Consider the following 27,292-nt stretch of genomic DNA (forward strand, 5'->3'; position numbering starts at 1 on the left):
TTTATATCAGAACAGCAACATCAATGAGGAAATGAACCCAAGATGTCTACTTAAAACATAGCTAGAAGCAAGAAGTTTGGCTCAGGCTACATCTGCAGGTCATAATAGTAGATATTTGTTAAGTGACCGTTTAATCAGTGATCTCGGTTTGACCTTGATATATTTCTCCCCCCATACGTCAAAGGAACTGCACAAAAGCCCTCACGAAAGCTGTGCCAAAACTGGAATTGTTCAGACAGTTCCTTGCTTCCATCCTGCTACCTACTGTAAATAAACATTCTTCCTGATAAGTCATCTGCATAGTGGAATTGTCAATCACTAGTTAAGTGAAAAACAAACAAAAGTAGGTATCCTACTACTTCCAAATATCAAAACTGTACTTGTCACATACATGGCGTCACTGCATTTCCAGAGCTTGATGAACAAATAGTTAAGTATTTTATTATAAGGACTGAGGCAAAAAGATTTTTTATTGTTTTTACATCACATTTGAAGACTTTAAAGTGCTTTATTCTAAATAATATACAAATACCTTATCTGCACTATGGAATATATTATAAATTATATCATGCATCCATTAACAAAATATACAAAGCCAACAGAAATATATCTTAAGTCCAAGCATACATTATCTAAAACAATCAGGATCGAGGACAATGGTTTAGAGTTATAACAGTAAAACTAACCCAAGCATTATGGAGGGGGAAAAACTAAAAAGAGGATTTCAATCTCAAATGAAGTTTGTTACTTGCAAATCTTTTAGTTTTTAACAATTAAAGGAGCTCAAATGGAAAGATTTAAAAAAAAACCCACTTTCGGTAGAAAGGTATGTATCAAGAACAAAACCTTTTTCGTGTTGGAAAATCTGGGTCAAGGAAAGATATGCACCAGCAACTGAACTTCATCCTTATCATTTCATACTTCTGTAAGCTTGATCTACAAAACTACAGACCAGTCTGCGAAAGGGCTGTAGTTGATGGAAGAGTATTAAATTGTAGTTTTATCAAGTGAGGAATTATCTAGAATTGGTCCACACAAGACAAATGCACTGGGGTGGGGGAAACACACTGCAAAATAGTCTCCCTGTATTTCAAAATAAACGTTCAACAATTTGTTATCTTGCATCTTCTATAAAAATAGATTTTAAACAACAAACTTGTATCGGATACGTTTTCTTCTAATACTTTTAATAGAATCTAATTTATATCTGTATGGCTAATGATTATTATATAGTCAGTCAATCACAATACTGATACTGCTTTGGACTCTTTAGCCACATCCTGTCAAAATAGCAACACCTTACTTAGAAGCAGCAGTGATCCAAGTTTAATATATTTTAGATACTGTCAGTGGTCTGAGATTTGGTGTAGCAAGGAAAAAACATTCACTTAAGCCCCAACAGGTTCACAAGGACGCCGACATTGCTATCGATGGCTGGGTTCTAAGACGCGCTGCAGTGGATGCTGATGGTTTTCTGCTGTTCCCAAGAATCAAACCCTAGCCCTGGCAGATTTCAAAGGGAATTATTTTCTCAGATTTTCATCTCCTGCAAATATGGCATGTAAGCCAAAATGGCAGTCCAATAGGTGATTCATCAAGGCAGACTGGGGAGTTAATGCTGCTAAAGTTAATGCTTTTCTAAAAACCAGAAGTCAACCAAATCCCACCTCTCCCACTCCCACTCACATTCCCAAACATTACAAGAATTCACACCCCCATATTGGCCTGACCTATCGCATTCTTCAGTTCATCATCATCAATGAAACAAAGTTTGCACTGCAGTGATTCTGAACAAGCAGCAGTCAAACCTCCATCCTTTGCAAAAAGTCCCTAAGGATTCACAGGTGGACTTTTCCTACAGTTCCATTTTCAGGAAAACATTTTATGTAGGCTGACACACCTTTTGTTTCTTTGCTGAGGAAAATACTTTTTGTACTATCACCATTAGAGACACTGTTCAAGAGCTGCTGGTGAATTAATCCTCATGCTTCATTCTATCTACAATGAAATTAAAACAATGAAATTCCAGACCTTCATTAAGTACATTTAAATTAACATTGGTTATTATTTCAATATTTTAAAATACATTTTAAATCATGGGGCTTTTTAGATGACTTTCATGTGAGCACTTCCCCTGTTTTTAAAAGAGTGCTTACTGTGTATTTTTAATCTATTTGTGCTTCTATCATGAATTAGAGAAGTCAGGTTTTTTGTTTTTTTTAAATGAGACACACACTCCTCTCACCAGTGGTATCCTGCTAATCTTGAAGATTAGGTGAGACTGTATTTAACAGTCGTGTCTGACCCCTCCTCTCAGTGCTTATTCAGACTGAGGTCAGTGAAACAATATCCCAACTTACACAGTCAAAGAGGAAGTTCTCACTTGTCTTGGAGAAGTTTTAAATAATTCTGCTGAGCTCCCCGATACAAGAGATTTAGTATCAAATCAGATTTAAAAAGTTATTCAACTATCTAGCCAGTGTCTAAAATAAAGTTAAAATTCTGGTCTTTGATTCATCAAATGCTGAAAGGCGGGTGGCGTGTTTGAGATTTCAGTTGAAGGAACAAATCAAGCATTGAAGAAAAATGGAACTGAAGTGATTCTTTCCCCCAACCCGAGAACAGAATGAAGCCTAGGTGTAGTCTGCTGCTGCAGTGTTTAATAACAGTCTGGTCAAATATGGGTGCCTTGGCTACCAGGAGTCAATATCTGCTGCTGTACCAGTCATTGTTATTGATCTGAAGCAATTCAGTAACTACGTGCCCTGTGTTATAGTTGTGCTTCTTCAGCAGTCTCAGGTTTAACTGCCTGTCACAGAATCCCATCTCACACAGATAGGCTAGGAGAGTGGCAGTCTGCTCTTCTGTAGCTGTTGGCTGCTTAAAGAAAAGAGAACCCTTTAAATTCAAATACAGGACTAAACAGTCATCTCTCTCAAAGCAGAAAGCTTAAGGATCCTTTTACAAAAAATCTGAAAGCTAATCTTCGCTTTATGTGCAGCTGAACTTGTTTACAGTCTTGATATTTAAAGTGACCTCACTTTTTAGGGTTTCATTTAGCAATTAAGAATTGGTGTGCATGGGCTGGCTGGTGCATTAGCCATTTGGACTTGGATTGAAGTATCAATCCATGTTTAAATGAATCAAGGTTACCATGTCCAACCCTACTACAGTCGGCAGGAGGATCTTCCCTCAAACTACACGCTTTGGGGCAGACACCAGATGCAGCCACCCTTTATATGTGGTTGTATATTTCATCACTACATTAAAAAATTATATAATCTGTAATCAGAAAGGGTTAGAACTGAAGTCATGTTGAGGAACTTGAAACATCCACCAGAACTAGGCAGTGCTACTGATTCATAAAAAGCACCAAATGACAGACCCTAGTTTATATAAAAATTTTTTTTTAAAAAAGTGATCTCTTCCAGGAAACACCTGTTTTTGGATTTTTAACTGATTTTTTTTTTAAGTGCTACTAGGCTATCAGGACAAGTCAGTGCAAGTTATTTGCTGGAGAAATCCCAGAATAATCTTGGGCCTTGGACAGATCATTATTTTAAATGAGTAACTTTGGTCTTTAGTTATTCATTAAAATAACCATTATATGCTCACTGCGTATAGCCCGTAACAGGTATGTCTACACTGCAGTTAAAAACCCTTCGCTGACCCATGCCAGCTGATTTGGGCTGGCGGGGTTCAGGCTGCGTAACTGTGATGATATCAGGGCTCTATAACCCTGCGAGGTGGGAGGGTACCATAGCCAGTCCGAGTCAGCTGGTCAGGCCAGCGTAGGCGTCTAACTGCACCTACTCTAACAGGTCTATTCCAAACTTTTACAGTTGCACTGCTTTTTCTGACAACATGGAAACAGATTATACTAGGGAGGTGACTTGGCAGTTCTTAGCCATATTGAAATATACAAAGACCTAAACAGCCACTGAGATTTATTAGTGGTGGATATAAAGGGGAGATGATTAGCCAATCCCAAAAGGCACACTCAACCAAGCAGGAGAAGAGTACTATTACACTAGAAAAAGACAAGGGTCTGCAGACACTCTAAAAGAAGTCATGGATGAATAGGATCCAGATGAATCACTAAAGGGCAACTGATTTTTCTGGGCTGAGTGGTTGAAACAATTCTCCCACAGTTGGCTGAAAGTTACATTCCACTGAAATGTGATGACACCAGCTGTCCAATCGCTTCACTACCATAAAGCCAAGCCACTTCCTCCAATAACTTCACTTTAACCCAGTGAAGCACATAACTATAAACCTTTCCAGGCAAAAGAAATGACCGATCCCTCATTTCTGCATCTTAATCAAACTGCAGAATAATCTTCAAGACACGGGAGTCAATATGATAACTACACAGAGTCAGTTCTGACAGTCCAGCCCCCTCCTGACATGATCCAACTTTGTGGGTTTGCTTTGGTATTTAGTTGCCCACAAATGCCAGTTGTTTTGTATGGATTGCTGGGGTCACTAACGTCTCCCGATTAACCGTCAGGTATTTGGCTTTCCTGAAATAGCCTGGGAAGCTGTGCTTAACTCTGCAGTTAACAGTTACTGCCAAACCTGTTTAATATTTGACTATTCCAAGAGTAAGATGACAGGAGTTTCACAATGAGAATTAATCCTTTATAGGGCAAACAACTCCCATAATTAATATTTAAAGGAAGGATTAAAGTTCTAAAAATGCCCACACAGTGCCCCAGACAAGCAGGGTACACATACCTGTTCTGCAATGGACTGTCCAGCAAACAGTGCTTTGTAGGCAGAAGCAGCAACAGACAAAGCTCCTTTAACCAGCCCTCCTGCAAGGCTGCTTCCTTGGGGGTGTCTGTGGAGAAGTGTGATGTTATCTGAAGCCAATAAAGTCAGGTATGTATTTTATTTACAGATCTTAGAGAACTGACTAACATTTCTCATTGAAGAAAATGACGTATTAGCCAAAGGAATCATTCAGAGGCTATTTCTGAAGGTCAGTTCATTTGTTTCAAGGCATTCTATTTGCATGTTTTACTCAAGTTTAGGAAGAGTACTGGATGTGGTTCACTGTTCCATGGAGTGGCACTTAGACCACTTACAGAGGGAGAGAATGAGTTTGCTCTACAGACTTAGCTGAGCACCAGCTGGCTTTATAGCTTAAGCTGTAGAGGCTCAAGCGCTAAGCACCAGAAGTCCCAGTTTTGGTCCCACCTGTAGCTTACATACATTCAACACTCACTAATCGGTTTTCTATAGTGGAACTATTTGCTTGCTCACAGAGCTCTACAGCCATGGTGTCCAACATGCTAGCTTATTAGCCACATGTGGCTATTTGGCCAGTTGAGTGTGTCTAGTTCGCTACTATAGTGGCTACTGCTTCAGAATTGGTTGGACACCATGGCTCTACAGGGTTGTGTGGGTATGTAGCTGCTGCTAAATACCTCTCAGAACATACAATTTACCATTATCATTTCTGGTCTGTATTGGTCCCATCTACGTAACCAGATATTCTAGAAGCCTGATAGGCCATTTTCGTTTTAGATGACTATACTGTGCATCTAAATCTAAGCATCTTCTTTATAATTTAGTTGCATTCTCACTGTGTCTTACGTTTAATTCTGCCCCTCCCCAAGAATCAGAGCAACCTGGAAGCAACAGACTGAAGCTTCAGAAGGACTTAGTTTCAACAGAAGCATGCAAGTCGCTAGCTTTGCAAAGTGCTCATCAACTTTAGCTCCTTCATTTAGGAGCATGATTTAAAGCATAGCTCTTAACTATCTGGCCCCATTGACTTCAGCATGAATTGCTGAAATCTTGAATGTCGCCAAGACAGGCTTCCCACCTGCCCTTACACCCTAGAGAGACCCTATAAAGAGTGCTGTGGCCTTCGCTGCTATTTTTAATTCAAAGAGATGAGGCCAAAATGCATAGCGTCAATTCTGAAGGTATAACTGTGATACTTGATCTGCTTCCATTACCTTGTGTCTTCTGGGCACTTCGATTTATTATTATTTACAACGCCTGAAGCTCCTGGTCCAGGAAAGTCTTCATCGCTGGGCTCTAGAAGTAAAACAAGTGAGCGGGTGCAGTCACCAGGTACGATAGACAGCTGCAGCTTGTGCACGTGGATTGGAGTGAGTAGTGAGTAAATGTAACCACATATCACAAGCTTGTAGGCAGACAGTTCACCATACTCTAAGCCAGATACTGCAACTATCAAATATTTGAGACTCCTGGAATAAGAAGGGGACGGGAAGGAGGGAGAAATACACCCCCTCTGCCCTTTTTCCCCTGCACTCTCTGCATTCAAAAAGCACCACTGAAATATACTGATTTCCATAGGACCAACGAGATCTAGGAGTCCCACCTCTGCCCCAGTAACATCGGCCAACTAAAAAGATTGTGGTCAACATTAGCTAGAACTTCTCCAAATCCCTTTCTTCTGGCATCTCTCCAAATCCAAGAAGTTTACCCCTGCTGGATGGATCAACTGAAAAGCAGAAAGGGATCATCTGTGTGTAAGAGGATCATGTTTGCTATAACATTTTACTTCTAAAGCATTTACAGTAGAAAAGGCAAACAAAAAGGGTGTGGTGAAAAACCGCATCTCCCTTTGCTGTTATGGCAACTAGCAGATTTTAGACACTACTTTAAAAGAAATAAAATGGTGTAGAACTCAATAAAGAGGTGATGAGTAGCTCAGGTAGTTAACAGTGCATGTTAGGAAGCAGCTGCATATGGAATTTATCACACATGCTGCAAGTACCTTCTCTTATTTGATCAGGAACAGCTGAAGGTACTTCCTCTGTAACTGGCCAATTTCGGTTTTGGAGACTATGACTCTGAAGAGAAGAGGAGTTCCTGCAACAACAACAACAAACAAGTTTATATATAAAACCAAGAAGAAACAGAAGCAAACACCGCAAACCTCAGTTCTGGAGTCAATACAAGCTGTGCAGAAGATTCTTCCTTAACAGAGCAGGATCCGAGACATTCACACTTGCATATGCTTTTCCGACAGCACAAATGTAACTTTCAGTTTGCACCCTGGCTCAGTGCCAGGTGCCCCCCCTCCCCCCCCGTCAAATTTCTATCTTTAGCCATTTGGTTCTTGTCACAAAAGCACGCTCACCCGCCTTACCTTTGCTGTTGGGGCAGGGTCCCGACGATCTCTGGGGTCAATGGTACTGCATCCAGCGTCTGTGAAATTGTTAGGATATCATTGATATTATGGAACTGGGGCTGGCTCACTTCTGGAATCACCGTCTCCCTTTCAGTCTCTACTGCTCTTTCCAGACTGGGCTGAGAGAGGGCAGAGCTATACATGCTCTCCCCCAGAGGACGGCTGGTATCGAAGCATTCAGGGAGGATAATGATATAGTCCTCGGAAGAAGCAGAGGATGCTTGGCTTTGAACTTCGTCTTTAACATCATCTTCTTCATACTCTGCGTCGCTGGGCTCCCCACTGAGACTCGCGCTGTCAGACGCTGCAGGTTTCTCTAATGGAAGGAAAAGAACAGCCTACTAGAATTTTGTCTGTAGGACTAGCTGGGCAAAAAGGCACCATCTGCCTCCAAACACCAGGCAGAAGCTCAGAAACAACTGCAGGATCTTTGGTGCCAACGCCCGACAGGCTTTTTGCCCCGGCATGCACGTGGTGATAGCGTAGGCTGTTGATTGGCTGGGAAGCAGACCTTGTACTGAAAATGACCTTTGGCATGAAATGAGTGGGTTTGCATTTTGTTTTGATCCAGCTGTGTATCAGGCAGTTTATCCAGTGCCTACACAGGGGTGAGGAACTGCACAACTTCGGAGTACCTTATGCTAGAAAGGCATCCCCAGAATAGGGAGTTGAAACCTCACAACCACATAGATCCAATTGGGCTTGCAACTGACCTCCACAGGGACAGAGGACACATCTCAAGAGTGCACGTTAGCCCACGGACAAAGCAAGAGGGTGTGAGAAAAGGACCTGTCATATTAGTAAGAAAATGTAACTAACAGACACTAAATTACAATGAGGATTTAGGAATTTGAGCCTGATTGTCAATCTTTGGACAGGCACACACCCATATGCAGATGACCAACTGTCAATACAAAAGCTTCAGGGGGTAGCCAAAGTTAGTCTGTAGAGGATAAACTTAAAGAACAAAAACTGGTCTGGTAGCACTTTATAGATGGTATCACGAGCCTTTGTGGGCACAGGCCACGTCTTCGGATGACCAGAGTTTGTCAATACAAAGCAAGAAGTGGCCCCAGTGCACACAAGAAGATGGGAGCATGTCTACACTTACAAGCTTACGGTGGCACATCCATACCGACAGCAACAGCAACGTAAGATCACTTGTATAGCTGTGTTACGTTGATGGGAGAGAGCTATCACTGCTCAATGAGCTGGTTTTATTATGCCCAGGGGAAAGCTAGGTCAGCAGGATTGCTTCTGTCAATTAAATTTTGTGGCTCAGAGGTGTGGTTTTTTTCACTTCATGAACAACAAAAGTTTTTCCGACATAAGTGCTAGTGTAGATGTGCCATAACGTGGACACAGACTGAAAACCAGGCCTTTCACCAGATGACTATCCAACTAGAATTCCCCTTTCAAGTTTTCCTTATCCCAATACAGTTCAATTCCATTTTGCAGAAGAAAACCATTTCAAGTACTGCTTGGTTAGAGTACAGATACATATTTTCTAATGCAACGAGTCCCTTCCGCAGACTTCCTATTGTACTTCAAAGTTTATCATAGGTCCCATGATAAAGAGTTATCACAGCCTTTAGAGTCACGCATTCAAACATGCCATGTACAAAAAAGCCAACCAAACAAACAAAAAAGTCAGCTTGGATTCAAAACAGGAATTATTTTGGGGGAAGTCATATGGTCTGTGTTAAGAAAGCTAGACTAGATGACTACAGCAGTCCATTCTGGCCTGAGAATCCATTTCACTTACCAAACCTATTTTCCTCTGTCAGATGGCTCTTTGAGCCCATTTCCTTGGGTTTGGGAATAGAATGACTTTTTGTCCCAGGAGTTTCTTCGCTTTTTACACTGTAACTGAGGGTGTCTTGTAATGTTTGCAGAGAGCCTAATAAAAAAAACAGGCAAAAGAGTTAGAATGTCATCCCCACCTTCAAGGTAAGGTGATTTATTACCAAGGTTCAGCGGCACAAAATTAAATAAAGCCACAGAGGTCAGCTCAGGGGAGCACTCACTCTGCAGTGATTTCTTCCTTTGAGGAGGTTTGTGGTCAGGTGCAGCATCCAGGGTGAGTGAACGAATGACCGTTTCGCATACAAACTGAGTCCCACTCATGTCTTCTTCCCCCTCTTCCAAGTTCACTGGATGGTCAGTCTTCACTTTCACCATGTGAGCATCTGTTAGGACAGCAGGCTTCAATTACCCCAGGGCCGTGGTCCCCAACACAGTGCCCGCAGGCGCCATGGCGCCCGCGGGGGCATTTCTCGGCGCCCGCCAAGTGCTCAGGGCTGGCTTAGCCCCGGGCACGTGGCGCATGCGCGGTGCCGGAGCCGGCCCCGGGCGCGTGGCGCACTGTGAGCGCCGGCCCCGGGGGCGCCGCAGATTCACCCTCCGCGGCGCATGGGGGGGGGGGGGGGGGAGGGGGAGGGAGAGCGCCGGCCCCGGGCGCGCGGCGCTTGGGGGAGGGAGAGAGCGCCAGCGCCAGCCCCGGGCGCGCGGCGCTTGGGGGAGGAGGGGGGAGAGAGCGCCGGCCCCAGAATGCGGCTATGGGGGGGCCCCGCCCCCCCGGGCGGCCAGCGGGCGAACAGCCACGCCCGCTGGCACCCGGCAACCCCAAACGGTTGGGAACCACTGCCCCAGGGTATTCTAGTACAGCTAGAGGAATGCATCACTGGACTGTGCGAAAGGCAGCCTGACCAGGGCGGAGGCTCGCACAAGGAAACCCTCTGGCTTTCCAAATGCTTTTACTGCTTCTCAGCAAACGCATTCCAGAATTGACTTCCTTAAACTTAAATATGAGCAAGCAAAATCCTGAGGAAAAATGTGGACCACAAAGAATGCAGCATTCTTGCATAGTGGCAAGGGAGAGGTTCTGCGTTCTAGATCAGTTCCAGGGATTTTCTAACTGCTGTTTCTCACTGGATTGAAAATTCACATCAATCCTGCAATCAGGGTGGATTAGCCAATGGTAGATTTCTTAGAGCCAGACATTCTCGTTTGTGCCTCCATAGAAAGGGTTAACAGGAGCAAGCTGCTGTTGACAACATTAAAGTAAAGTAGTGTGGACTCAGACTCAGCTAGCAGAAATGCTGAATAAGGAGGAACCATTTTGGCAGCATTTCAGGCCACAATTGCAATTTAAGGCAATAAAAAGGTGGCCACAAATGCAGCTGGAAATACACCCTGCTGCATTTGGTGGTGGCAACAGGTGGGTTCCTGGTTCCCACTTAAGAGATTTTAAGCAGCTAGCAACCTTGAGAAAGTGGGGATGTTCCTGGAGACTGCTTACCGGGTACTGGTTTAAATCCACTCCCCTCGTTCTCCTCCTCTATCTGACCCAGACCAGGTTTCTCTAGCAGAGGGTTCTCATGTGGCAGAGGAGACATGCACGGAGTCATGTCTGGAAAAGAGAGGCAAACAAGTTTAGCTGCATTACAGGAGTGAACTTCCTGCTAAACAAAAGGCAAAATCTTTCAAGCAATCAGCCATTTTCAAGTTTAGCACTCCCTCAGGTTACTTTGCTGCAGATCGACAGGGACCAAACATCTCAGAAGATATCCTGTGGGGGTCATAGCAAAGCACCTCAAACACAGGCTGATCTCGCACACCCTACTGATGCTTGGTGGACAGAAGAGCAGCCTCCCCGAGGTCCATCGCCTTGTTCATGGTGATGAGTGAGAAAGGGAGTAAAAGTGAAAGCACAAGGGGCCCTCAAGGTTTCTCCTGAGCCAGAGCAAGTGGAATGCTGAGTGAAGTGCTGAGAAGAGGCTGGAGCAAGAGCTCATTACTATGTCTCAAGGGGCAAAGTCTCACATGCCGAGTGCCAAATCGCTTCTCCAGTGCCACAGACCATGGAGTCCCAAAGGGAGAAATCGGCCTTCTGCATGACCACAGGCAGACTCCTTTTCTCTAGCTCTCCTTAGAGGGGGGAAAGAGAGGGAGGAGGGGGGCGATGCTACGCACTGGAATTTAAAATGTTCCTTACCAACAGGAGTATTGTGTGGCACTCGCTCTAGCTCCTGCACAATGTTAATGTCCAGCAGCTCAAAGGACAGCAAGTCCTACAGGAGAAAAACCCAGTTTGTTTCCATTCCTGTGACCTACACCACACCCATTCCCCCCTATTCCCCCAGAACCTACTGGTCTCACATTTATTTATTATAAATAAATCTACTCCACTTCTCCAGGGGCCTCAACAGTTCAGACAAACTGCTGCTCTCTACTAGGACTCTTACGTCCAATGCAGAAGAATAGCTTTGTTTGTAAAATCAGTGAATGATTAGAAAGAGGGAGACGATACGGTGGGAGCAATGCACATACAAATACCCTTTAGTAGAGGCAAAGGAGGAAAGGGGTCCATAAAACTCTGTGAAATAAGTTCTACTGGGGTAACAAGAGGGGAGACATTCCTATTGGAGGAACAATATGCTCCCACTACTGCTTGTTCCAGGGAAATAACAGTTTTACTCAAATCACGAAAGCTCTGACCTGTATTTTCTTGAACTCAAAATATCTGATAGTTCAAGAAAACTGGGGCGTGTGACCCCTGTGAATATCTATTCACTTTACTAAAACAAAGATAAGATCTTTTTTTTCTGCCTTTAATTTAGTATTTTACCTGTGCAGTCAGGAGATCAACCGATGGGATGTAAAACTCTCTCTCGCTGGGGATATTTTTAACCCTCAGAGGGAAGGCTTGCACGTCTGTCTGCTCCATCTCATCAGCCTGCTGGCCTTCTGCTTCTGACGTTGAAGAAACCGCCTGCAAAAGCCAAGGGCAGAAGACACATCCCAGAGGCATCTTAGATTAACACTCTGATATTTGCAAGAGGCTCAAGAATATATTTATATAGCTACAAAGCCAGAATATTATGCAGCATAGGGATGCAAAGGACTAGTCAACTATCCGATAAGCAAATGCTTATTGGATAGTTGACAGGCTAGTCCAGTGTTTCTCAACCTTTTTTTATAAAGTACCCCTTTAAAAAAGTTATAAGTACCCCCAGGACCTATAATTCTCAGACACAAATATTTTTTCTACCATTGCAACACATTTGTTTAAACAACTTAATCGTAGCCAGGTGGGCGATGAAATTTTGGGTGTAAAAAGTCCAAAAATAATAAAGCACTGTAACATTTAACAAAAATTCAGTTTTCTCCAAATTTCAGGTGTGTTGATGTACCTCCCCAGACTTCTCTTGAGTACCCCCAGGGGTACTCGTACCACTGGTTGAGAAACACTGGGCTAGTTGACTAGTCGCTCCCCTCCCCCTCCCCGCCCTTTTGCTGTCTCTATCAGAAAGAGGCAACAAAAGGGGGGGAGGGAGGGAAGAAGGGAGGGTACTTCAAAGCAGCAGTGCCACATGGAGCCGAGGGCCAGACCTCAGGCTCCACGTGACCTTGCCGCTTTGAAACACCGTGTGTATCCCAGGGCCAGCTGGGGTGTACCCAAGCTGCACGCAGCATTTCAAAGTGGCAGTGCTGCACGGCACCCAGGATCAGCTGGAGACTCCCCCACTGACTCCAGGCTCTGTGTGGTGCTGCCGCTTTGAAATGCTGCGAGGAGCCTGACGCTGGGCTCTCTGCAGCATTTCAAAGCGGCAGCGCTGCTCAGAGCCTGGGGTTACTGGGCGAGTCCCGAGGGCTGTTGCTATACTTCAAAGGCGAAGACATCTTATCGACCAATCAAATAGTCGATAGAAAATATGTCGACTATTCAATTAATCAATTACTCACAATTTAACATTCCTAATGCAGAAGGATAGTATGAATACGAAAAAGACCTCATTCCACCTACTATAGAGTCTTCTGGACAGGTGCAAATATCATGAGATACGTATTGCAAGGTTTCAGTTGCAACGAAAGCCAAAAAAGCAGCTGCAATACACCTCAACAATTAACTCCAGGTTTGGCAAATCAGCAAGTAATAGGTCAGCAATTGTTATAGCAACAAAGTTAAGCCTTTTTTTTTTTAAACAATGAGAAATAACTGAAACAATCCCCACTCATTGACTAGATCAACACTGGGGGAGGATGGAAAACAACCTACACCGCTGCACCAAACAGAAACAGACATGGTTGTTCTCTCTTCCGTCATATCACTTTGGAACACTTGCCTCATTTCCACAGGACGTTTTATCCTTTAGACTGGAATTAGATGTCTTCTGATTTCTCTCCAAACAGGCAGTGGCTGGCGAAGAGGGATCCACAACGATACTGCACCAAACTCTGGGTCCAAACTGCTCCCCCTTGTGTGACAGCCGCCAATGAGAAGCATAGCTCCCTTCTAGAGCAGGCGCAATAAACTCGACCGAGACAATCCCCACTTGCCCTGCTGGCAGGGATGGCACCAACACATCCTTTCTTTCAGAAGACCCCAGGGTCAGATTTCCCCACATGAATTTTAACTGAAGGATAAAAAACAAAACCAACTTGTTTATTAGCAGCCTAACCACCCCCCGCCACACCCACCCACATCAGCTCTGCTTTTTCAGCAGAGGACCCTACTAATGAACCCTTCAGTCTTCCTTTGTAAGTCACAGTCATGGCAAAGGCTGATAAAATTTTGAGGTTTCCATTTTAATTTTGGCCTAGGCTAAGGAAAGGAAGAGGCTGCATGCTGTGGTCAGATGTTTGTATGAGTGACAGAAGCAAAAACTGATGCAAGTCACCAATTCAATACAGCTACCCAAAGTTACAGTGGTCATTTAGCCCTTTTTGCAGTCCTGTGGCATCTAGTCCTAAGCAGGGCAAGAGGTCTACTTTTCTTCTATGAACAGACTAGCCAGAACCTGAGGCATGTGTTGCTTTGGCTGCAATCAGAAATAAAATCCCTGTCCATAGCCAACACATACAAGCTTTTACCTCCTGGAACTCACTTAGGTAATTTACAAGTGTAAACACAGTCATAGCAAAAGGGGTGAACCTTGGTGTCTGAGCTCCACTCCACGTTGCCTGTGTTCTTCATCCGCCAGTGCTTGATAAACTTTGTCCCTGGTTGTAGGTGAGTCCCATCAGGCAAATTCTCATCCACAAATGCTGCGCTCAGTGTTGGGACAATTGTTGGACAGGGCTGGCTAGGACTCCTGAATACAGAGCAAAGCACAGAAGCTGCTCTGAAATTGACTGAATGAAGCAGACAGACTTATTTCAGTTGTCATTCTCCTCCTCTGTCTGTGGAAGGCAGATCCAAAGCCCTAGCATTTTAAATAAATATCTTCGACTTACGTTTTAAAATCCCACCACTAAGCAGTGTGTCTTCCTTTGCTACAGGGCTCAAAATAAGACACTATTCTGAAAGTTCTCCCTAGTATAATTATAGCACCTACGATTAATATAAATGTAATAATTTATTCCAAGCTGGTTTACTTCCAATTGACAGTTCTTTGGAGTCAATTCAGCAAAGCACTTAAACACACATTGAAATGCTTTGTTGAATCAGAACACTAGTATCTGGTCAGCCTCATCATTTTCCCTGCAAGGACTCTCCACAACAGATGGGTTTACATTTTTTCCCCCCCTCCCACAAAAACTTGGTAGGAGGCTTGCAAATTTAAATACAGTTTCAGGTCTGCACTATAGTTCAATTTAGTGTCCTTTAAAAAAGGGGGGGGGGGGCGCAACATTTCCTACTTAGTAAACAGGTAACACAATTGGACCTATTAAACAATCCATGAGCATAAATAGCTCTCACTAAGGTTAACTGGATGCAGACACATGTGGAAAAAAATACACCCCAATGATTTTAAGGGAATGAGAAACCAGAGGTATTGCATATTTTAAACCTGTACATGCAGAAGTAGAACAATGGAACAACTCTAGTGGAATTCTCTACATGAAAGACTCCCATCTAATGAGAAACGCCAAACCCTGCAATCCTCACTTAGGGAAAACCTTCCATGGAATTCCACTGTCATGGTGAGTCTCCAGGGTTTAGCCTTTCTCTATTTCATAAAATTCTACATAACGTTTTAACTTCATTGCATCACAGGATCGAGAAATAGAACAGTTATGCACAAAGTACTGCAGTAGGTCCCAGCGTTCCTTACATGACAGCACTGAGCTGGGGGCTCTCTGATTTGCTAGCGGGTGAGCCGGTGATCTCCAGCGCATGGACAGAGTTCCACAGGTGAATCTTCCTGTGCAGCTTTAACTGTTTTTTGAGCTCTCGGACCTCAGCTTTGCGCTGTTTCTTCTCAGCTCGTAATCTTTGCTTTTCTGCCTTCAGAAATCTTTTGTCCATTTGTTTCTGGAGCCTGCAAATAAAGACATCCAGATCTGTATAACATATGTAACAACCACCCTGGAGTTCAGCTTCCAGCAAGAAACATAATTCTAGTTTTGCCCGGAACGTTTAATAGAATACAGAATGAAAAGCCTCAGGCTTCTACAAGCAATCTCTCAGTGACATCTCCTGCTGGGCACATTTCCCAAAGGATTGAAATTTGCAACAATTCCTGAATAGCTGGCAAGGATATTCAATGTGGCTCTGATGGAAGAACTAACTCTTGGAGGTCACATTAAGATACGTTGTACCACAGGGACTCACTGAACTAGTTAGCTGGCTTCTACAGCACCTATGAGATAAGAAGAAGAAACTTCTGTCCATCTCTTCCACCTTCTTGGAATCATAGAATACTAGGACTAGAAGGGATCTCGAGAGGTCATCGAGTCCAGTCCCCTGCCCTCATGGCAGGACCAAATACTGTCTAGACCATCCCTGATAGACATTTATCTAACCTACTCTTAAATATTTCTGGGGAGGAGATTCCACAACCACCCTGGACAATTTATTCCAGTGTCTGACTACCCCGACAGTTAGGAACTTTTTCCTAATATCCAACCTAAACCTCCCTTGCTGCAGTTTAAGCCCATTGCTTCTTGTTCTATCCTCAGAGGCCAAGATGAACAAGTTTTCTCCCTCCTCCTGGTAACACCCTTTTAGATACCTGAAAACTGCTATCATGTCCCCCCTCAATCTTTTCTTTTCTAAACTAAACAAACCCAATTCCTTCAGTCTTCCCTCATAGGTCATGTTCTCTAGACCTTTAATTATTCTTGTTGCTCTTCTCTGGACCCTCTCCAATTTCTCCATATCTTTCTTGAAATGCGGTGCCCAGAACTGGACACAATACTCCAACTGAGGCCTAACCAGCGCAGAGTAGAGCGGAAGAATGACTTCTCGGGTCTTGCTCACAACATACCTGTTAATGCATCCCAGAATCATGTTTGCTTTCTTTGCAACAGCATCACACTGCTGACTCATATTCGACTTGTGGTCCACTATAACCCCTAGTCCCTTTCTGCCGTACTCCTTCCCAGACAGTCGCTTCCCATTCTGTATGTATGAAACTGATTGTTCCTTCCTAAGAGGAGCACTTTGCATTTGTCGTTATTAAACTTCATCCTATTTCCCTCATACCATTCTTGAAGAGTCTAAGACAGTCTTGGATTTAACATGGCATGGACGTTCTACTCTGCTTAGCCATCTAATGCATATTCTGGAAATAATTTCCACTTCCTGCTTTCTTCTACATCTGGAGTCATAAAAACCTAAACAAACCCCCAAAATACAGGTGTTTTCAAACTGCCTCCTGCAGAGCAGAAGAACACTACCATCTAACCGAAGCAGCTATGTATTTACCTAACTTGCTCCAGAGTAGCTGGGAGACGAGGGGAGAACTGCCCAATGCTGTACGTCTCAGACACACATAGAACAGGTCTCCGCAATTTCAACAAGACATGATTAGGATCATGTTCATATGTCCCTGCTTCACATAGTTCACAAATACTGTAGGCTGGGCACACACTGCAAAGGAAACAGAGGCAAGCATGTTGTTTAAAAACAAATAAAGGAACACGTGTGTTTGGGAAAGGAAATCCTCATATGGGTAACATCCCCATTTCCCTTAAGAAGCAGTCACTGTATCAGAACCTCTGGATATTAGGCAAAATTAACTGGGTGGAACATGAGCTGGCTCCCTTATTAATGCAGCCACATTTATCAAGAACATTCCTTCCAACCCATCTCCATCCAAAACATTGAGTCATTGACTCTTTACTGTCCCATCTTAAAACATGTGTTACTTAACTCTGAGTGACAGGCTGTGGATAGTTCTGTGAAATGGGGTAAAAAAACCTAAGCAAAATTCTTTGTAAAATATACTAAAATAGAGTGAATGACACAGTGTAGAGGACAGGACACCAAAACTTTCAGCAGCCTACCAGGGCTATAATGCAGATGGAATGAGATTAATGGAAATGTCCCAAACTGCATGCTCTGAGTGACAGAGGAAAGATACACAAGACTAAACTAGGTCAACTTCTACAGTTGCTATTTAGGCCAGAAGAACAAAGAATTTATTTTTGCAGGACCTCAAAGGGCCGCTGCCCCTTTTTATGAGAGCTGTGTTACCACATAGCACTTAGATCATGGGTTCCCAAACTGAAGGGGGCATGAAGAAATTCCCGCGGGGGGAGGGAGGGAAGGGGAGGGGACCCAGCCCCCCCCAATTTTTGCTGTTCCCTTTTTCCTCAGTTCCCTTTTTTTTGGCTCAACAAGTTTTGCTGCTTTGGGGAGAGGGGGGCATGAGGGTTTCTCAAAAATCAAAAAAGGAGGCATGATGTCGAAAAGTTTGGGAACCACTGACTTAGATCTGTAGGATCTCATAAATGACCTTAATGCAGGATTTAGTGCTTTGAATTCTGCTGTGGCTGCAGAGAGGAAGGGGAGAAAAGTATGTGCAATGAACTAGTAACCCAATCATGGACAAAAACAGAACTATTTACCAAAGACACTGGGATCTCAGATCAAGGCCCCCAGCCCACTGAGAAAGTTATCAAGTCACCAAAAGCACGTGTGCTGACACAGTTGCTGATTATACAAGACATGCAGCAATGCACACAGGCACATCTGAGATCAGGACCACACTCTGTGGGTTTAAACTTTAGAGATTTTTTTCCACAGTGCCGACAATTCCTCTTCCTACAGTCTACAGCCGGGGTGGGCAGTCATTTTTGAAGGTGGGGAGGCGGGGGGGGGGCGGGGGGCATGTCACAAATTTCAGAAGTGGCCTTGGGAGGAAGGGGCGGGGCCTCAGGCAGAAGGGGCATGCAGCTCTCCACACCTCTAGCGCATAGACGCGTGATCCCTTTCAGCTGTTTATTTAAAAGGCTCTTGTGTTCCCCACGGCTGCTATGTAACGCGTTGCCTGACAGGTGCAGGGAAGGCACCAGCCCTTTAAACAGAAGCACTTAAAAGGGCTCACAGCTCCCTGCGCCTCTAGCGTGTTGCTAGGCAGCCCAAGACGCGAGCCCTTTCAACTTCTATTTGCAGGACTTTCTCCTTCCCCGCAGCTGCTAGGCAAGGCGTGGGGAAGTCACAAGCCCTTTAAATAGAAGCAGTTAGAAGAGCTTGTGCCTTTCTCCCGCTCCGAGGCAACATACTAGGGGCAGAGTTTGGAACTGCCTTGCAGGCCAGATCAAAGCCCTCGGCAGGTGGAATCCAGCCTACTGTGAGGCTTTTGCCCACCCTCTGGTCTACAGGCATGCAACACTGAAATGTCACTCTTCCTAATGAGCCAGGTGCCATCAGAGTGTACCTGCACTGGTAGCGGATCCCCACTATCCGGGCTTGGCAGTTGCTGCAGGATATTAGCCAGTCACACTGGCTGCTGTCCGTTGACTGGGTCTCTGGCGCTGGGTCTGCTGTTGCAATGGAGCTGCTGGAGGAGTCTGGGGGCTGATTATGAAGGATGAGCTTCTCACTTAGTTTTTGTTCCAGTTTCTCAACAGTTTCTTTAACGACTTGTTCCCTGAACTGAGGATAAGCAGAAGGTCACCAATGGCACATGCCTGGTCCACTTTAGGTTTTGGTCCATATAGGCACAATATTCCCAGGTTTTAAGCCAGAAAGTTCAATGTTAATTCCTTTCCCTCTCCTGGCATCTTTCAAACTGAAATCAGTGGATTATCACCCTCCTCAGAGACTCAGGTGGCATTTTACAAACTACCAAACCACTCACTTTCATGTTTATAGGAGAAAAGCAAAGAGAAGATTCTCATATTCATTCTATGGCACAGCTTCCAAGGCAGGCCAGGAAACTCTGGGAATCAACTATTTCTCTTTACACTCAGGATCTGCATGGACCTTCCGAGAAAGCCAGTAGGTTTTCACCTTCAGTTTTACAGGATCCTTACATGTCTGAGTCCTGGCTTTTCTTACCATCCCCTATTCTGAATAGTACTGGTTAGCTTCTTTTTAAAGGGCTGCTTAAAAGTCTCCAGAGGACAACCGTATTAGTCTGTAACTGAAAAACCTTCAAATGGTCCTGCAGCACCTTAGAGACTAACAAAAAAATGTAGATAGTATCATGAGCTTTCGTGGGCACAACTCACTTCTTTAGATGAAAGGAGTTGCTTAGTTTGTGGTGCTATTATTACAAAAATCATTATGACTTGGATTAGTTTCAGGAAGACAATAGCTGATTATTCCTGGCTATTCATTTCTTCAGTGTGCTTGTGTATTTAGTAGGAATGCTAGTGTACAGTGGAGTAAACGATTAACCGATTAAGTTTAGGCATCCCATAGAGCAGCCTCTGTCCATGGCGAACCTGGGTGCGCCAAGGGTAGAGGCTGCTTTGCAGTAGCAGCTCCTGTCTGGGGCGGGGGAGGGAGGAGGAAAGGAGGGGGAGATGGAGGGCAGTCTGAACTCCCCTTAAACAGAGGCTGCTCCACATCCCATCACACAGATGCAATCAAACCTATACTCGTAAGAAACAAAATCCCACCCCAACAGTGTCTCTCACAAATCTTTGAGGTGACAAAGATCTAAGGAAACACTTACGGATTCCAAGTAGCTAGTAAACCACTCTGGAGGCTTTTCATTGGTCCCTTCAGCTTCATTATGATTTAGCTTTTGCTGTAGAGCCAAAAATAAATTGCAAACCTTAAATACATACAAAGAAATTATGTATCTCTAATCAACTTGAAGTTTTTGCTGCTTAATCCAAAATCCAAATAAATACCTCCCACCCCTCTCTATCCATGTGTAGTTAGGATAGTTCAAAACTTCCTCCCCTAAAGCACCTTTCACCATAAAGAGTTTCAGTCTCCTACTAAAACATAAGCAAGCCACTACCTGCATACACTAAGGCTATGTCTAGACTGCAGGCGGATCTTTCGAAAGAGAAATCCGCTTTTTTGAAAGAGAGCACCCAGCGAGTCTGGATGCTCTCTTTCGAAGACGGCCTCTTTACATTGAAGAACGCCTTCTTTCGAAAGAGGCACTTTCGAAAGAAGGCGTTCTTCCTCGTGAAACGAGGTTTACCGCCATCGAAAGAAAAGCCGCGTTCTTTCGAAATAATTTCGAAAGAACGCGGCTTGAGTCTGGACGCAGGGGAAGTTTTTTCGGGAAAAGGCTACTTTTCCCGAAAAAACCCCTGAGTCTGGACACGGCCCAAGTTATCAGGCTACAACCTTACTGAAAGCTTCTTCCACTATTAGCTTTAGATGTTAAATTCTATCCTGAAACAGAGAAAATTACTTGACAGCAGCTAGTTTGTAGCTGAGAATTACAGAGGGAATCAAGGCTTTAGGAATGTAATAATCACACCTCCTTTAATGTTTAAGACTTCGTCCTCGACATAGACTCCATCCTAGTATCAGGCCAAAAAACCCGCCCCTCGGTTACATCAAATCAACTTCACTGATTTCAGTGGATTTGAAGAGGTACAACTGAGAAGCAAAATTTTGACTACCAGCCTGCTGTAAAAGACTAGCAAGTGTTACTTCTAGTAACCATTTGTTTTAAACAATACAGCTCCGAATCCTACCTGTGTTGTGGTCTCCCTTTCAGCCTTCAAATCCCGCCCCAAGGCCTGAGCAAGCATGGAATAGTGAGAGAGGGGTCTCTTTCCGTCTTTGGGAATAGGCAGTTTTTCTGACCCAGCTTTTTCACATGCTTGTGTGGAACAGGAATGCAGAGTTTCACTTGGAAGGGAGTTGACTTCGTACACTTTCATTTGGAGCTGATTTCCTTGTGTAACTGCAATCTAAGTAAACAGTGCATGATCACACACTTTCTATTTCCTCCATTTCACAGGCAACAAACAAGCTTTCCAGCAGACACATATGCTACAGTGGCATGGCTGAAAAGCCAAACAAGCAAGGGACATGCCAGACTCTCAGCTGGTCTCAATCACCAAATAAAATCATTAAAAAGTCGTAATACAAATGGCAGGGAAAGAAGACAGAGCTTCTGTTAGTTTTGTTAAAACCACAGCAGAGCAGTTTTATCTGAGCTGATAAACAGGGTGGACTATGGAGAATTTTAGAGCAGACAGAAGATTGCTTCAAAATTCTTTTGTTCTTTAATAGTTAAACATTAGTTCCAGAACAGAAATTAAAAACTGAAACAAGTGGTGAAAAGATTGGTCTGCTAGTTACATAGAAAGTGATATAACGGAGAATTCAACCTTAGATTAAGCAGCTGAGCTTGCCACCACTGTAGTTTACATTACTCAGGAATGCAGGACTGGAGCATGTATGTAATAAGGCCTTTAAGAGTGTGGAACACCACGCATAGGAGTGAGTCCTTTTTACATTATCTGAATATTGTTTTGTTGTTCAAGATTCAAAACATTTGGAAAGCCAGGGGAACAATATTCTGGCCTGGAAGAATTATTCTGATGAAGCCTTCAAACTAGTGTCTGAAGTTAGACAATTTACAACCACGCTGTTCTGATTTCCCACATGCCAGATAGCCTGAGAAATCCCACACTACCTGGATTTCCATTATAGAGATTTTTTTGAAGATATTAGAAAGGGTACAGGATCAGTTACCTTCAGAGCTTCTTCATATTCCTCTAAAAGAAAAAAAAGTGTGTGAATATTTCCATGTCTCAGACATAACATGGGGGCATTCATTCAGCATCTGATACTTGGGATCCTGTGTTATGAAGTGAGGGCTCTCTCTCAGGGACTCAGTAGCATTTAAAGAGCCTTCTCCAATTTGCAAAAGTAGCACAGAAGAAAGTATATGCACATTAGGGATGTAAAGATATAACCGGTTAACTAGTTACCAGTAAGCATCATCCTTACTGGGTGATGTTTACCAGTAACCAGTTAACTAGCCTTCCACCTACAGCGTGATACAGGTGGGAGGCTGCTTCAGTCCGGCTAGGCCCGCCATCCCACAGCACAGGTGGGGGGTGTTCCAGCCCAATGGGGCTGGAGCAGCTCCCCTCCCAGACTGGCCTGGCCAGAGTAGCCAGTGGTACATGCTGCCCGGACGCCATGAGTGGAGGGTTGCTCCATGGTTAACCACTTAAACATAATGTTTAACCTGATAACTTTTTAAATGGCAGGTTTACATCCTTAACATGTGCAGCCCGACAAGTCCTCCCTTCATTTCTACCCATTTTTCATAATGAGCCAATGGACAACAACAAATATCTTACAACTCCCCAGAAGACCTGAGCATCAGGACCCTCCACTGCAGAAGTTCAAGACACTGGCAACCTTGATGAACCAAACATCCCTTCATTTGTGAAGAGGTTGAGGGAGAAATATGATCATCAGCAGCCAGCACCCAAGTATGGATTGCTTATCCAGAAAACTTTGGCGGGGGGGGAGGGGGAAGAGTGAGGACAACAGGACTAGCTAACACTCCATAAGCTTTTTAATAGCCACAATTTAAAAACCCTCTCTCTACATAGAGCCAGCCAGTAATAAGCCAGGGGGCAACAGAAGGAAGGATGGTTAAAAGGGGATTCTTAAAAATAGCAGTGCTACAGATTTTCAGAAGCAGATCCTCCCTCTTCACCAGGGAGATGCCATGCCTTGGCACTGCCTAAGCAATGCCACATTTCCCCAGAAATCTAAGCAGTGCTATTACTTTACTGAAAATAACAAACCAAACAACAAACCAAACATGAAAAAATAAAGCAATAACTTACCTTCACTATTGACAGAGACCTGTGAAGAGAAATAATAGTGAGCAAAGGCCAACCACATCATTAAAATTTCCTATAACTACTTCCCATATGCTCCAATATTTGAAAATTTACTTTCAATAAAATTATTCCTTATTCAGACTTTCAGAAACGTTGTCTTACTTCTCTTACCCCATCCTTACCTCCACCCAGGTGTTATTTCATCCTGCTGCATCTTGTTATTAACTGAGATTGTACACTCTTTGGCTCTTATTAGATTTGTGTATCAATCCCCAACTGAGGCATTTGAGGCACTATTAGAACACAAAACACACAATCCTGTTTACTAAAAGCAAGTTGAAGAAGATTTCATCAATGCCTTTGTTTCTGTCAGTGACCCAATTACAAAGTACAGGCAGTCCCCGGGTTACATGGATCCGACTTACATCAGATCCCTACTTACAAACGGGGTGAGGCAACCCCGCACTAGCTGCTTCCCCCCAGCAGACCAGGGAGACGCAAAGCTAGCACTCCTCCCAGCAGACCAGGGAGACGTGGAGCGGCTTTTCTCAGCAGACACCTCAGCTTGAGAATAAAGGACTGAGGGAAGTGAGGTGTGGGAGAATAAAACTGAGCTCTGGAGAAATGCTTGGCTAGAGTTTCTCCTACAATATGTACCAGTTCCGACTTACATACAAATTCAACTTAAGAACAAATCTACAGTCCCTATCTTGTACGTAACCCGGGGACTGCCTGTAGATTCTAATTTATTACTTTTCAATGTGTAATGCTCAACTGATTTAGACACAAGCCAGCCCCATCTCCTACAGTTTGTCCGATTAGTAAGTATGCACAGAAAAGATACTAATCTGTTGCACAAGATAGATCCTATTTCGTCACTACACTGTTGATTCTGGGCAATGAGTCATCAGTTAGCATTTCTGAATGAAGTTTAACAAAGAGAGCACCTAGTCTTCAGAAGAGTGCCTTAAAACCTAAACAGAGACTCTTCCTGTAATCCTTTTCTGGAGCCCACACAATACTGATCTGTTGTCTAAAGTACCAAAAAGGGTGCTCACTTAAAGCTTCCAAAAGCATTTACTTCCCCCACAATGCATACAAGCGCTAGGAGCTATCCAATGGGCAGTGTTCAGGAGCTATCCGAGTGGAACTGTGAACTAACCCTCTAACTACACACTGAAAAACAGTGAGTGGGTCAGGTAATGCTGTGCAGGTAGTCACCCAAAAAGAACAATTACAAGTGGGCAACTTACTCCCTCAGAAGGGAAGCATCACTTCACAGAGATCATGGAGTCTGAACAAAACATTCAAAGAATTTGAACTTGCCACATCATACAAACAGACCTAAGTTTTCCACAAGAAACTGCAGGAGCAAAGGAGCTTGCTTTGCAGTGGCTGAGAACAGGAGCATCCCACCACACAAGAGGGCGGGACTACGACCGATTTTCATAAGGCTATGGAAGATGGCAACAGGACAGCAGCTTTCCATCTTTTTTTAAGAGGGGAAACCAGCCAAGTGAATCCTATAGGTGGCGCTGCAGAGTGGCAAAGAAAGTTAACTCTGACCTGTCAAACACAAACCATTTACCTGAATGACCAATGACAAACCATCAATTAGTTGGTGGCCTCACACTAATTTTGGGGGGGAGCACACAACTGGAATCATTAACATAAGTACCTCATCATTGTCCTCATCCACGTATTTGATCTGAATGTTGTTTAGATCAAATGAAACTTTCACCTGCAAATAAAAATAAATACAGAGTGAGACAGGAACGTGGTAGTTCTTAGCTAGTCATTATTATTATAGAGGAGATGGTTTAACTCTCTCCTTTCCCACTGTCTGTCGTTTGAGAACAATTAAGTTTATGAAATCCCATTTTTCTGCAGTCAAGTTACATTCATTCATTTTCTTCCTCTTCCCCCCCTTCCCTGCCTCATCAGGATCAAGGGCCATACTTCCCTTTGATCCCTTGTGTTCCTTAGTTAATATGCACCTAAAACCAAGATTCATTTAGCAACCTTTCCCCTGAAAAGGGATTTACACAGCGTTAATGATCCTATTCTGTATAAATACCCTGCAATAAAGAGAGGCTGAGGCAAACCATTCTTAAGCACCTGCACTTTTACACAAACAAGCCATCAAAAGAGTTTACTCATGTGAGGAGCCTTTATTTCACATAACTGCTTCATTGTCCCTTGGGTTTCCAGATACAGAAACACCAGAATTAAAGCTCCTTACTTCTACAGCACCCACTGCCTGATCATCTGCACAGTGGGACCACACAGAAACTCTAACTTCAAATTTTTCAGATTCAGGAAAAGAGTCTGATGGAACCTTTCTATATTTTGCACTAGCAGACGATCCAGAAAGGCTCCAAATGAGCCATAAACACAGGCAAATGTTTTCTAGTGTGATAAGTCTTTGAGGCGCTTGTACGTTTCCACAATTATGAAATTTACATATGGAAACAATGCTTTTCTTTCCTGAAGCAGATTCTAATCCTTCCCCCTGACACAAGGAATAATTACATAAGGACCAGGTTTCTGCAATTCTAAACCTAGCAGAGACAACCAGTGGGGATGGAAGACAAGCGAAAGCAGAGTTTCTTTGCAGTAGATTCCTGAGAAATGAGCAACGCCCCAGAGAAATAACAGCAATTAGTGTAGCGGACCAGGACAATAAATGCAGTTGCCTCAATAATACAGCCCAGAATCAGCACCTTTAGAAAGTCATCTCAGCACTCCTGATAGAATCCCTCACTGCAGGTTTATAGTTGCCATACTGTTTTACATTACCTGCAGAGTTCTCCATTGAGAAACTGCAGCACTGAAAGTTTTGGAGCATCCACCCCAGCACTCACACAGCTATAGGAAGTGCTGCAGTTGGCTCATATCCCTCACTCCCTGTGTGAGTAGGAGATAGGATTACAGAGCCAATGGCCTTGTTTTTAGAAGGGGAAAAAAGGATATCTGACTGGCTTCTCGTGAGAATCTGAGCTACAATGCCTTCCAGAAGATTGAAGTGAAGTTCTCAAGGGAGTGCTACTGAGTTCCTGAATACAAGGATGAGAGCTGTGAAGCAGGGCCCTATTGAAGATAACTGCCAAGTCTTCGAAAGTAATGGGAAGCAGAGGTATAAACTGATAACTGCCCTTTCTGTCAAGATGCAGCTTTGTGAGAGTATTAACAGAAGAAACAAAACAGAAACAGGAAAAAGATGGAGGGTGATTGCAGGTGGAAAGGAATTCAGTGCATTATTCCTACTGTGTCTAAGGGTATTGTGAACTCCCTCAGAGAGCTGTCCCAATGAAGGAGTTTAGCTAGAAAGTGTTGGAAATGCAAATCCAAACTAACACTTGTCAGTTACCAGCCGCCTAACAGGATATACAGATTGGCACAAGTTTACACACACAGTTTATATGCAAGATAAATATTTGCATCCAAAGGACAAACCTGTATATAAAAACACCAACATAACAAGAAGCTGATAACTCTTATGTAGGCAATTCCACTGCACCTCAGAACAAAGATAAGTGTCAGGAGAACCAGTCAGTCAAAACAGAGACCCATCGTTTCCCTAGATCTATTTTGATGGGGAGGGGAATGGGAGGGGAATTAACAGGCTGAGGACTTGCCATTGCATTTGAGGGTGAAAAAAGCCTTAAGTTTGAGACCTTCGTAATTGTTAGTGGTGTGGAAAAGAACAGGATATGGAGACTCTAAGACCTACCTCTTACTTTCAGACAAGCCAAATGAAAAAAAAAAAAATCAAACTTTCACAAAATAATATTTCACCCCAGAACTAGTGAGTTGCAACCAATTCTAGAAAACATCAAGGGTAAAAAGGGGACAGACTGACAAGATTGAGAGAGATGAAGAAGCCGTAGAGGTTTTTAAGTACCAGCTTGACAAAACCCTGACTGGGATGATTTAGTTAGGGTTGGTCCTGCTTTGGGCAGGGGGTTGGACTCGATGACCTCCTGAGGTTTCTTCCAGACCTATGATGCTATGAAAACACAGACATCAACATGATTAGGACTCCCAAGACTAGGGAGTTTTACTAGGGGCTTCTATGGACCCATTTACATTAGTCAAAATATTTCTCTTCGTACCTTGGACAAGTGGTGGGCAACCTGTGGCCCACTGGGG

The 27,292-nt window shown here is 43.7% G+C and overlaps 1 protein-coding gene across 6 annotated transcripts in view; it reads right to left on the bottom strand.

Moving 5' to 3' along the window:
* Positions 1 to 452: 452 nt before the first annotated feature.
* The window catches only part of NBR1 (NBR1 autophagy cargo receptor), a 29,726-nt gene continuing 2,886 nt past the window's right edge, over positions 453 to 27,292 (bottom strand). For 4 of the 6 annotated variants that reach the window (XM_006125703.4, XM_025185966.2, XM_075911349.1 and 1 more), the window contains exons 3-22: positions 24,819 to 24,881; positions 23,144 to 23,162; positions 22,029 to 22,051; positions 21,020 to 21,238; positions 20,032 to 20,106; positions 18,787 to 19,004; positions 16,830 to 16,994; positions 15,235 to 15,441; positions 14,112 to 14,271; positions 13,303 to 13,593; positions 11,805 to 11,948; positions 11,172 to 11,247; positions 10,476 to 10,586; positions 9,202 to 9,363; positions 8,940 to 9,074; positions 7,133 to 7,490; positions 6,758 to 6,852; positions 5,970 to 6,051; positions 4,738 to 4,843; positions 453 to 2,880 (exon numbers count right to left, since the gene is read on the bottom strand). In XM_006125703.4, coding sequence (XP_006125765.2) covers positions 2,704 to 2,880; positions 4,738 to 4,843; positions 5,970 to 6,051; positions 6,758 to 6,852; positions 7,133 to 7,490; positions 8,940 to 9,074; positions 9,202 to 9,363; positions 10,476 to 10,586; positions 11,172 to 11,247; positions 11,805 to 11,948; positions 13,303 to 13,593; positions 14,112 to 14,271; positions 15,235 to 15,441; positions 16,830 to 16,994; positions 18,787 to 19,004; positions 20,032 to 20,106; positions 21,020 to 21,238; positions 22,029 to 22,051; positions 23,144 to 23,162; positions 24,819 to 24,881 — 2,886 coding nt within the window. In that variant the 3' untranslated portion in view covers positions 453 to 2,703. The other 2 variants (XM_075911350.1, XM_075911352.1) reach the window with 2 other exon arrangements.

This window comes from Pelodiscus sinensis, chromosome 29 (genome assembly GCF_049634645.1).
Source record: "Pelodiscus sinensis isolate JC-2024 chromosome 29, ASM4963464v1, whole genome shotgun sequence".
NCBI classification, from domain to species: domain Eukaryota; kingdom Metazoa; phylum Chordata; order Testudines; family Trionychidae; genus Pelodiscus; species Pelodiscus sinensis.